Source organism: Aulonocara sp. 'chitande type north' Nkhata Bay, linkage group LG3 (assembly GCF_057382095.1).
Source record: "Aulonocara sp. 'chitande type north' Nkhata Bay isolate Kocher_YH1m ecotype deep benthic linkage group LG3, A_spYH_male_GT1.1, whole genome shotgun sequence".
NCBI classification, from domain to species: Eukaryota; Metazoa; Chordata; class Actinopteri; order Cichliformes; family Cichlidae; genus Aulonocara; species Aulonocara sp. 'chitande type north' Nkhata Bay.
Genome location: NC_141346.1, coordinates 12604916 through 12617711, shown reverse-complemented (window position 1 = coordinate 12617711; position 12796 = coordinate 12604916). Strand labels below are relative to the sequence as shown.

At 42.0% G+C, this 12796-nt stretch overlaps 1 protein-coding gene across 1 annotated transcript; it reads left to right on the top strand.

The window, feature by feature from the left end:
- The first annotated feature begins 476 nt into the window (after positions 1-476).
- LOC147334013 (uncharacterized) lies at positions 477-9792 on the top strand. The gene is made up of 3 exons (XM_086286488.1): positions 477-606; positions 7003-7112; positions 7811-9792. Exons 2-3 carry the CDS (start codon positions 7095-7097, stop codon positions 9647-9649), a joined length of 1857 nt encoding a protein of 618 aa, XP_086142614.1. The 5' UTR covers positions 477-606; positions 7003-7094; the 3' UTR covers positions 9650-9792.
- The last annotated feature ends 3004 nt before the right edge of the window (positions 9793-12796 follow it).

Genomic DNA, 12796 nt, shown 5'->3' with positions numbered 1-12796 from the left:
GGATTAATTTCTGCATCGATCTGCACACTAGTGATGGGCAGATGAAGCCCCATGAAGCACTGGAGCTTTTCATCCAATTGGTTCACCCCAACGCGAAGCTTCATGAAGCTTCATTTGCTCTAGCAGGACACCTACTGGACGTAAAAATAATAGCTGGCATGAATTTGAAGAGTGTGGCATTTTGCACACAGCCTGTAAATGTCAACAACAAAAGGAGTGTGTAAAACATGTATATTGTAGTGATGGCAGTATACTGTGTATATTTATGCTGGCAGTATGGAAAATGATTATTTGCGGCAAAGTTCGAACCGCTTCATGAACCAGTCACGTGGTACAGCCGGGCAGCGAGGCTTCGGACGTCATTATTTTCAGCTCCTCCCATAAATGAAGCAAGCCTCGATACGCGCTTCGCGGAAACGCCCCCTCCATTACTCGACACACGCTCCGAAGCCTCGATACAGAACGTCCCATCACTACTGCACACCCTTGTGTCCTGGATCGTAGCCGAGATCAGCGTGAACCACGTGGGTCTCTGCTCCCTGATCTGTTTCTTAAGACTTCCAGCTTCATCACGGAGTTTCTCTCGGTTTGTGGGCTCATATAAAGGTAAGCACCGAGCCAACTTTAATGTGGGTTCAGTTTATGTTGTTGCTGTTAAGAATAATAGATTGCTTGGTATACACTGGAGTTAGACAGTCTGTAGAGCAGAGGCGGAGCCAGACATTTGAAACACCCGGGGCTTAGCCCTAAAGGGTAGTATGCATGTGGGATTTTTTTTATTTATTTATTTATTTATTTATTTATTTTTTTTTTGGGGGGGGGGGGGTAGAAATGACTGAAAGATTAATAGGCTCTGTTTTGAGTTTTGTTCAGAAAAGAATGACTTCATATAGCGAAAAATATATATCTCATATGCAGAACACCTTAAACTAGTTTTTTAATTGAGCAGCAAGGCAGAACAAAGTCGGAGTTGTATCAAGACACGAGGACTAAACCCCAATTCAACCAGACCCAGAACTGATCCGGAATTAAAACTGGACTACAACAGTTCAAAATCAGGACTATATAGGATTTAACCAAGACAGAACAAGAATCAGAACTAGATGATAGTAGCACTAAAAAATCATCATAGACCTGCACTACACTTGTTTTTTTAATTCTACCAAAGTCCACTATTTAGATTGAGAAAAGTTTATATAATTATTTAGCCTTGTTGTGCAAACAAGCCTGCATAACTTAATAAATGTAGAATTTGAAAAATAGCAAACCTAAAAAGAAACACTAGGTACGAGATACATGAGTACCTATGATACGGTGATACTTTTGGTAAACAACCATTTGACTAACATGTGTGTCTCACCTGCTCTTGTTCATCTCTGTTCTGTCCTCATTCTCCTCTCTGTTCCTCTCTCTCTCTCTTTGTGCTGACAATCATCAAATATACAGTTGAAACCAGATATTTACAAACTCTTCAGATCAAAACAAACACTTTTTTAATTGTAACATCAAATCAGACTAAATGTTTATTTTTTTAGATTGATAAATAAAAAAACATATTTGTTAACTTTAAGAGGAAAGAGAGAAATTGTCTGTATTTCTTAATTGCAAATGGCACCAAATTGTATTCAAAATTGAGCCACACTTATGGAGCTCCACAGTTCTTTTTCTGGTTTGGTTGACATCTGTTGATTTTACCCATTTCCACCAATTTACTCACATGGACTCTACTAACCTATCAGAAGCTTCTTCAGCTCAGAATGGAATCGTCTGGAGTTTTCTTATTAATTAACAATAAACTTAGTGTATATGTACTCCTAAATTTGATCAAAGTGATAAAAAATAGACAGCTGTCTCTCTTTATTCTGACATTTAACTAATTCAAAATATATTTCAATATTTATCTAAAACAAAAGTTTAATCTAAATTGATGTTGTACAGTAAAAATGTTTTATGTTTTCTCCCTAAAGTGTATGTAAATATCTGGTTACAAATGTGAATATCCTGCTGTGTACTGAAATCCCTCTTGTTTTGCATAGAAATATACTGAACAACATACAAAACATAACATATAAAATAACAAATAACACAGAGGGAGCAATCAGGGAATGGGTAACAGGAGGGAAACACAGCTGGGACAAATCAGAACTGACGAGACCAAAGAAGCGTAAACTGAACACACTGAGAAAAGACAGAGACCTTCAAAGTAAAACAGGAAACACATAACACAGACACAGGCTCATAAGCAGGCACTACAAAGGGAACAGAGACGTGGGAACAGGGCACACACAAACACTGACTGAACACGGGGATATAGGAACTTAAGATACACATAGACACGAACTAGACAAGGGGATGCAGGTGATAGGGGAGACAGAGCAACTAAAGAAGACAGAGACATAAGCCATAAGACAGAACTCAAAGAAACCAAAAACTAGAAAGTATAAATAATATCATAAACTCCAAAAACCCTGGGTCGACGACCCAGGCATCCTAACAGTACCCCCCCCCCCCCCCTTAAGGGCTGGCTTCCAGACAGCCCAAACCAAAACATCAAAAACAAAAAAAAAACAACCCAACCAGGGTGGGCGGCGGGGGAAACAGGACGGAGGGCTCGAAACAAACCAAACAAGGAGCCAGAAACAACAAAACAAAACAAAAAAGTGCAAACAGAAGAAAACACAGAAACAAAGTCCAAAACAACAGTATAAATAATATCATAAACTCCAAAAACCCTGGGTCGACGACCCAGGCATCCTAACAAGTAAAGCTGTGGGTTGTGGGAATGAACCATAATGTTTTATCTAGGGGTCTAGATTTATGCCTGTAGTGCACTGCCATGTAAATAATTTGCATTTACTGAATATATACTGACTGAGTCCCACTGTTCAAAAGTTGAATAAAGAAACAAACTAATTTTTGCCTCTTTTTTTTAATTTTATTGAAACCACCTTATAGAACATCACATCAGTTACAATGTAGAATCCATGTCATTTATCAGAATCAGAATACTTTATTCATCCCGAGGGAAATTAGGGGTTACAGCAGGCAGCACGCTAATGGCGCATGCGCACTCACAAAGGAACCTTCTGACCAACTTTACACAAACATCACATTGGGCAGACATGTCAGAAGGTAGGCTGATAGGAAAAAACAACGAAAATACACTACATGAGGTAAGAGGAGGAGAAAAAAAACTCCACTCAGACTGAGCTCCTAGTGGGAGAACAGTTTGATAACAGAAAAAACACCTCAGCACAAAAGCACATGACTATCAATACACCATAGAAACACGAGACAAGCAACAGGGGCGGGTAAAGGGTAAGAGAGAGCCGGTGTAGACAGCGCATCCGGTCCTGCAGCATCTGTGCTGGTCCAGTTGACTGCTATCTTCCCCGGTAGGGCACAAGCATCGAAGGCGTTGGAAAGGGAGGGGGGATGAGTGAGTGCTTATCAGTGTAAGTGTGTGTGTGTGCGTGTCCATAGTTTAGCTGAGACAGTGTCCTTCGGCCTATCAGGCTAAGTAAATAGTCTTCCAGCCAATCCAGGTGTCCTTGCATGGGATGGGAAGAATAGCCGTAACACAGTCGTTATCAGGGAGTGATTGTTCGGCTCCAGCCTCCGGCCTGCAGCTGGTGCCGTTATGGGGGTCCGCAATCTCAATGTTGATTTTGTAAATTTCAATGCGAGCAGCCCAGGAGAATTTTTGGCTGCCCTAACACTCCGACACTGGCCTCTCGATCTCCCGTTGGAGAGCCACGATCCTCCCCATGATGATATCAAACTTCTGTTCCATGGTGTTGCCATTCTTTTGATTCTGAGACCTCACAGCTGCAGTGATCTGTTCCGTGATGTCGTCCAACTGTCGCTCAAGGGTCTCATTTTGAGCAGGCCTCTCTCTGATGTTTCCCCCCATACGCTTGAGCCTTCACAGCAGCTGTAAGCATCTCCAAGGTGTTGACCATATTACGTTCGTTGTGAGAGGTCGCGCCTCATCTCATCTCTTCAATTCCAGCGGGCAGCCTTAGGGGGGTTTGAACAGCCGGTTCCGCTCTCTTATTTCTCCGATAAACCAGGGCCAAGCCAACTCCGATCAGCACGAACCCTGTTATCATGGTTCCGAATAGATAGATATCTTCAGCGTCCTCGATCGACAGTCCCGCCAGACACATGACTCTCCAGTTCTGCCACCCGTCCATCGTGTATCCGGCAGGGAAAGTCCCTCCAGGGCACTCGGGCTCTCCCGAGCCCAGACTTCTCGTTGAGAAAAGGGTGTCAATAGCATTCAGAGACCAGTTAATCAAATCCATAATTCTCTTTTAGGTTTTAGAGAATGACCGTGTGAGTCTATTCCAGGGAAAGTAATGCACACGAAACAGACAAGGACATAGAGGCTAAGCAGGGAAGATAAGGGTGAGGAGGAGAGGAGAAAAGTGCGACCGCCTTCGCTGAGAGCCAAAGAAGAAAAATGATTTTATAGTTTACAAATGACAAAATGTTTACACAAAATCACGAGTGTTTACATGATATCACTCACTACTAACATTACTTTATTTACTGTATCTTTTGAAAAAATACAGCAATTTTAACAGCACAAGACTTAAGAGTATTTAACAGGAGCAGGTTTCATTTTTCCCTGGTTTTATTATCACACTGTTCACCAAAACGCAGCAAACCTTCACCATCTTATCCAGAAGGGTCACCTCTTCACCCTCACAAGGAAGAAGTAATCTGATTGGCATGGTGGTATGTTTGAAGCAGGTCCCTTGTGTAGCACTGGAACCCAGTCACGATGTGATTCATCCATTTAATAGGCTGGTTTGCTGCAATAATGCCAAATAATTAGCAACTCTATAAATAGAAGGTAGTTCTGCAAAATCACTCAGTAGAATGTTTGTTGTCATTTGCTATGAGCTCAGAGCGCATAGAAAATAAAACTAATAGGCTATAAAGATTGATATGAACATATTTAGAACTTACCGGAATGAAAATGTCTGGAGCACCAACAGATATTTGGAGATGGAATAGAACTGCACGTCAGCTCGTCTCACAGCTGCTCTCCAGGCTAGACGCCTTTGTTTGGTAACATCGATACACGAGCTGCCTCGTGTTGCTTCCAGGTTGGGAAAGAATGAAAAGATAAACCATTTTCAAGCTTATTTTCTTGCTGGTCGTGCGATCGAACATTGCAGCCGACCACACAGCAAATACGAACCATGGCTGTTGTCTGTGCCTTCGCTCCCTTTTCACTTGCGCTAGACCCCCAAAATGGCGGATCGGGCCAAAATCCTTTCCACGCCCACCCCCGTGACATCACGCTCCAAAGCCCTATTCCATTACAGAATACAGAATACATGCCCCAAAATGTATTCTGTAACGTATTCCGTTACGTTACTCAATGACATTAACGTATTCTGAATACTTTGGATTACTTAATATATTATCATGCTTTTTACAACAACGTGAATGTACTATTGCTGGGTGATTCATTACTATTACTGAAGGTCCGCGACTCCGAACTGTAGTAAAGGGACCTCTGACTAATACGGCGGGGTCCCTGTCGGCTCGTAGCCGAAAAATAGCTTTACTTTGTTGTGTGGGTCAACTTTTCTTGCGAGAGACAGAGAGAGGCGTTGAAAGACTGCTCCAACAGAACTTATTGTTTTCGGAGGAAAACACGAACACGGTGTACAGTCGAGTCTTAATAGCTTACTTACAACTGGGCTCGTCAGGCACTCTTCTTGGCTGAAGTGGTTATTATTATATTTACATGCTTCCAGCTCCCATTTTTCCTCGATGACAGCTCGTACTTTTCCACTCCCCCTTTTCTCCCTCCTCGCGCTCACAGACCCATAATGTGTATGGCAGTCCATTCTCCCTGCAACACGGACTACACTGCCCATGATGCTACATTCTTTAGAGCTATGCTTGTAGCATTCTGCCTGTTAGCTTAGCACAACAACAACAACAACGAAAAGGCGCTCTCTCACCCAGGAAACACACAGTCGCAGAGAGCAAGAGAGCGTCGCCCTGTAACCATGGCAACCGTAACGCTGCCGCCTGGAACAACAGAACGTAGCTGTCAAACAAAACCCAAACAGTCCTGACCCGCGACAAAATGAAACAGGAAAGTACCGCAGTGTAATCCATTTATTTCAACAAAGTAACTGTATTCTGAATACCACCTTTATAAACGGTAACTGTAACGGAATACAGTTACTCATATTTTGTATTTTAAATACGTAACGGCGGTACATGTATTCCGTTACTCCCCAACACTAAAGGAAGAGGAGCTCGTGAACTGGAACCACCACAGCAAAAGAGAGTGACGCCATATGTGCAGAAGAATGCAGTGACATATGATGTTCCTTCTTCCTGATATTGCTGTCATTCGGAACCGCTACGTTGATCACTACGGCCGTCTTCTTCTGTTTGTCTACCACCACTATGTCCGGTTGGTTAGCCACCACCATTTTGTCCGTCTGTATCTGGAAGTCCCACAGGATCTTAGCTCGGTCATTCTCCACCACCCTTGGGGGTATCTCCCATTTTGACCTCGGGACTTCCAGGTTATACTCGGCACAGATGTTCCTGTACACTATGCCGGCCACCTGGTTATGGCGTTCCATGTATGCCTTGCCTGCTAGCATCTTGCACCCTGCTGTTATGTGCTGGATTGTCTCTGGGGCATCTTTACACAGCCTGCACCTGGGGTCTTGCCTGGTGTGATAGACCCCAGCCTCTATGGATCTGCACATATATATATATATATATATATATATATATATGCTCCCAGGCCTCTGGTAGAGGACCCAAGCTTGAAGGATAAACCGCCCGCAGGGGCGTGCTGGGTGTTATTATTTATATATGTATATATATATATAGACATATATATGTATATGTATATAGACATGTATATATGTATATGTACATGACAGCATTGCTGTCCAGCATTGTGTTTATCAAAACTCTTTTTACAAATCCTGCTGCGTGTGTGTCCCCCAGGTGATTAACAGGAGGAGAAGAGTCTGGTGGTGCAACGGAGGAACAATTTCATCCATTTGGACTCAGCTCAGCCACTACAGAGGAAACAATCAATGACTTCAACACAAAAGGTGAGAAAAATATCACAGTTACAATTAGGGATGCACCGATACCGTTGCTGGTATCGGGTATTGGGGCCGATACTGTAAAATGTGTGTGTACTCATATTCGTAAAAGTTAAGCGATACCATGAACCGATAATAATGTAGCCCGGATGGGAATTTGGGAGTAGATACTCATAATTCCTATGGACTTAAACGCCACGGTAACATAAGGTGTTCACAGTTGATGTTTTGTGATGTAACTGTACCCAGAATGTACTTTGCCCTGTAATATGTCACAAGGTAAATACAGGTAATTAGAGCAATCAAACTGTTATGTTAATCATAAAGTATTATTTTATGGTATGTAACTCTGAATGGAGTTTAAATATTGTTCAGAGTTCTAATTTCTTGTAACAGAAGTTACAAGAAAATACAAAGATCATATTTTATAAGCACACATTGAAACAACAATATCATCAGTTGAACTTGAAATTTCTTATGCGTAAAAGATTTTCTCTGCTGATCAATATTTCTTCAATAATGTCATTTTCATTACAACTCTCATTGTAGCACATCATTGTAATGTGATACTGCCACCAGAAGGTGGTGGAAACACACCAACAATGTGTTTGTTGACATGTTTGATTCCACCAATGAAGGGAGTTTCAGTTTGTTCCACGACTGCATTTCACTCACTGCCTCTGTTTGTATCTCTGTCACTGCAGGACCAACATGGAGCGAGAAGTCAGCGCTCTCAGGAGGCCGACAAACCTCACAGAAGAAAGGGAGAGAAAAGCTACAGCTGTGATGAGTGTGGAAAGTCTTTTACCCGGGCTGGACACTTAAAAACACACCAACTCATCCACAGTGGAGTTAAACCTCACAGCTGTGACTTGTGTGGAAAGTCTTTTACCCGGGCTGGACACTTAAAAAGACACCAACTCATCCACAGTGGAGTTAAACCTCACAGCTGTGACTTGTGTGGAAAGTCTTTTACCCAGGCTGGATATTTAAAAACACACCAACTCATCCACACTGGAGTTAAACCTTACAGCTGTGACTTGTGTGGAAAGTCTTTTACCCAGGCTGGACACTTAAAAAAACACCAACTCATCCACAGTGGAGTTAAACCTCACAGCTGTGACTTGTGTGGAAAGTCTTTTATCCTGGCTGGAAGCCTAAAAACACACCAACTCATCCACAGTGGAGTTAAACCTTACAGCTGTGACTTGTGTGGAAAGTCTTTTATCCTGGCTGGAAGCCTAAAAACACACCAACTCATCCACAGTGGAGTTAAACCTTACAGCTGTGACTTGTGTGGAAAGTCTTTTACCCTGGCTGGAAGCCTAAAAACACACCAACTCATCCACAGTGGAGTTAAACCTTACAGCTGTGAGTTGTGTGGAAAGTCTTTTACCCTGGCTGGACACCTAAAAACACACCAACTCATCCACAGTGGAGTTAAACCTTACAGCTGTGAGTTGTGTGGAAAGTCTTTTGCCTGGGCTGGAGACTTAAAAAGACATCAACTCATCCACAGTGGATTTAAACCTTACAGCTGTGACTTGTGTGGAAAGTCTTTTACCCTGGCTGGAAGCCTAAAAACACACCAACTCATCCACAGTGGAGTTAAACCTTACAGCTGCGACTTGTGTGGAAAGTCTTTTACCGAAGCTGGAAGCTTGAAAAAACACCAACTCATCCACAGTGGAGTTAAACCTTACAGCTGTGACTTGTGTGGAAAGTCTTTTACCGAGGCTGGAGACTTGAAAAAACACCAACTCATCCACAGTGGAGTTAAACCTTACAGCTGTGACTTCTGTGGAAAGTCTTTTACCCTGGCTGGGAACTTGAAAAAACACCAACTCATCCACAGTGGAGTTAAACCTTACAGCTGTGACTTGTGTGGAAAGTCTTTTACCCAGGCTGGACACTTGAAAAAACACCAACTCATCCACAGTGGAGTTAAACCTTACAGCTGTGACTTGTGTGGAAAGTCTTTTACCCTGGCTGGAAGCTTGAAAAAACACCAACTCATCCACAGTGGATTTAAACCTTACAGCTGTGACTTGTGTGGAAAGTCTTTTACCCAGGCTGGACACTTGAAAAAACACCAACTCATCCACAGTGGATTTAAACCTTACAGTTGTGACTTGTGTGGAAAGTCTTTTACCGAGGCTGGACACTTGAAAAAACACCAACTCATCCACAGTGGAGTTAAACCTTACAGCTGTGACTTGTGTGGAAAGTCTTTTACCCAGGCTGGACACTTGAAAAAACACCAACTCATCCACAGTGGAGTTAAACCTTACAGCTGTGACTTGTGTGGAAAGTCTTTTACCCAGGCTGGACACTTGAAAAAACACCAACTCATCCACAGTGGATTTAAACCTTACAGCTGTGACTTGTGTGGTAAGTCTTTTACCCAGGCTGGAACCTTAAAAAAACACCAACTCATCCACAGTGGACTTAAAGCACACAACTGTGAGTTGTGTGGTAAGGCTTTTGCTCTAAATAGCGACTTACACAGGCATCTAGTTACCCACTCTGGAATTAAGGCGTAGAGCTGCGACTTGTGTGGAAAAAGTTTCAGTGACAAACGGTACCGAAATATTCACCTACGGATTCAGACTGGAATTGATGTTTCCTGCTGTGATCAGTGTGGGAAACTGTTTACAACAGATGCACAGTTACAACAACACACTGAGGAGAGACCTTATAAATGTGACCTGTGTGAGAAGACTTTTAAAGCTCCAAATCAGCTGAAAAAACACCAACAGATCCACTCCAGAAAGTAACTCTAGAAGTGCAGTTACTGTGAGGATGTATTGATTTTTTATCTTGTAATTTTAACCTGATTGTTTGGAAAAAGTCTGATCAGTAAACTTATGGAGTTATACTGAATGAACTGTTTGGAAAAATGAAGAAGTAACCTGAGTTTTATAGTGTAAACAGTAAAATGTAATTGGACGTTGGCAGAGATGCTTTTTATTTCAGGCGACGTTCAGGATAAAAACGTTGAAGGAATTCTCTGATTTACAATGTCTTTGTTTAGGAGTGGAGCGAAGCACACTGATCCATTTCTCAACCCTGTCGTCACTGTGGTGGTGGGAAAGCGTTTCTCTTTAACCTTTGTGGAAAAACCTCCAATCACGAACGGGACCTAAAACCACATCAACGTAGACACACTGGAGACAAAATGAACTACTGCAAAGAATGTGGGAGAGGCTTCCACACACCAAGTACATTAAAAATATGTCTGTGAAGGTTCTCAGTCATCCAGGTCATCGTAGTCAAAGGAGCTTGCAAAGAAAAGCGCCTGGACTTCTTTAAGTTGCTTGAAGACGTTTCACCTCTTATCCGAGAAGCTTCTTCAGTTCTAAGGTCAAATGGTGGAGAGTCCCAGATAAAAACCTAGTGGGAGTAACCCCCCACAGAGGGACAAAAGGACCCCCTGATGATCCTCTAATCGCCTGAGCCAAGGTGTGAAATTGGGTGTGGGACCCAATCAGCCAGAGTTTCGGGTGTGTTCATTGTGAAACCTGGCCCCACCTTGTCATGCGAATTCCTGAGGTCAGATGGCCCAGGATGTGAGTGGGCGTTAAGGCGTCTGGGAAGGGATCTCAAAACTGGATTATAGATGGCAGAGAGTTGGTGTCGTAAACCCCCGACTCTATTCAAAGATGGTCGCTCACAGTGGACATAGATGGCTTCTTTCACTCCTCTTTCAAACCATCTGTCCTCTCTGTCCAAAATGTGAACATTGGCATCCTCGAAAGAGTGTCCTTTATCCTTAAGATGCAGATGGACTGCTGAGTCTTGTCCTGCTACACAGGACAAGACTAACAAGACCACAAGACTAACAATGAACACACCCGAAACTCTGGCTGATTGGGTCCCACACCCAATTTCACACCTTGGCTCAGGTGATTAGAGGATCATCAGGGGGTCCGTTTGTCCCTCTGTGGGGGTCACTCCCACTAGGTTTTTATCTGGGACTCTCCACCATTTGACCTTAGAACTGAAGAAGCTTCTCGGATGAGAGGTGAAACGTCTTCAAGCAACTTAAAGAAGTCCTGACGCTTTTCTTTGCAAGCTCCTTTGACTACATTAAAAATACATGACCTCTTCAAAAAGCACATCTGTGACCAGTGTGGGTCATCCTTCACCACTGCAGGAGGGACACCATACAAGTGCAGACACTGTGACAAAAGCTTCTCACAATCAGGTCATCGTAACAAACATGAACGTACACACATGGAAGTGAACTTCAGCTGTGACCAGTGTGACAAGAGCTTCAGGAATCTCAGTTCATACTCCGAACACAAACGATCCCACGCTGTAAATAAACTGTTTCACTGTTACCAATGTGCAAAAACCTTCACTTCATTATCTGCTCTGTGCAAACATCAGCCTGATCATGCAGGACTGAAATCACTGGATCACAATGAATCTGAAGAGAGAGAAAGATCCTCTTCTGGTTTCAGGGTCAGACTTAAAAACCTTGAGATCAGGCTCCACAGAGTTCAGATGGAATCTCCTGTAAAGAGTGTCAGCTGATGCCACACTTGGATCTGATGAGGTAGCTCTGATTTCTGGAGCTGCAGTGAATAATTCTGAATGTTACATTTAGGAAGCTGCATGTATAGATATGCATAGATATGCATATCAAGTTTTTTTTTCCTTTGGGGGATTTTAATTCTCTAAAATTATCTCTGTTACATTTTAATCTTTGTTCCCTTAGGACACAGTAGTGTTTAGTAGTTGTACTTGTTACTGTATTATTAAAGTTATAGGAATGTCTTTTTTACCAAACCAATAATGTATCAGAATTGCAGATATGGATATATATTTCAATTTCTTTTATTTGAACTTTCTTAGTGTTTCCAAAATTAACTTAATGTGGGGTAATGTATTCATTTAATGTGTTACCTCTGTTAAATTTCAATCCTTCATTCATATTTAACCTTTTGCTGTTGTAAAATCTTCTCTTAAATCCTTTTCTCCCAAAACTACAAATATTTTCACAGCAGTTGCTCTTAAAACCTCCAAAATGAACTAAATCTGTCCACCAGCTTTGAAACAACACCTGCTGTGACTTTATGTCCAGAAAAAAAGAAACTCAAGCTGAACTGGTTTTGGGCTGTACTTCCATGTAATGCCAGTTTGTACCAGAAGATGGAGCAGTGAGTCAGTGTAACCTTTATTCAATTAGGCAAAGAACACAATCTTATTCACAGTGGCAGCAAAGAAATGTTGAAAGTTAAAAACAGCAGCACACATCAGAACCATTTTAAAGATCACAGGTGACTACTTTTACGTAATTCAAATTCTGTTAAACCTCTATTTTTTTGCTCCTCCTTTCACTTTAGTGTATTTAGTCATTGAAGTCCACATGTTGTTTTTTAATGAATTTTGATCCACATGTTCTGCAGCTGTTTTCTTGTTGATTTGAAGTTTGTATTATGAAATCCTGATAATGTTAAAGTGTTAGTTATATTTGATGAAGTCTGTGTAGAGTTTATCTTATTATCTTATTAAACAGTTTGGTGTGAAAAATAAAGAAATGGTCTCAGAACAAGTAGTTTGACCCATTATTTCTGATTCAAACTAATTTAACTGTTTTCAGTGGTACATGTGGAGGTTTATCACAGGAGGCGACTTGGCTGTTCTCCACTCACACTGAAGAAGGATCCTGCAGCTCATTAAAA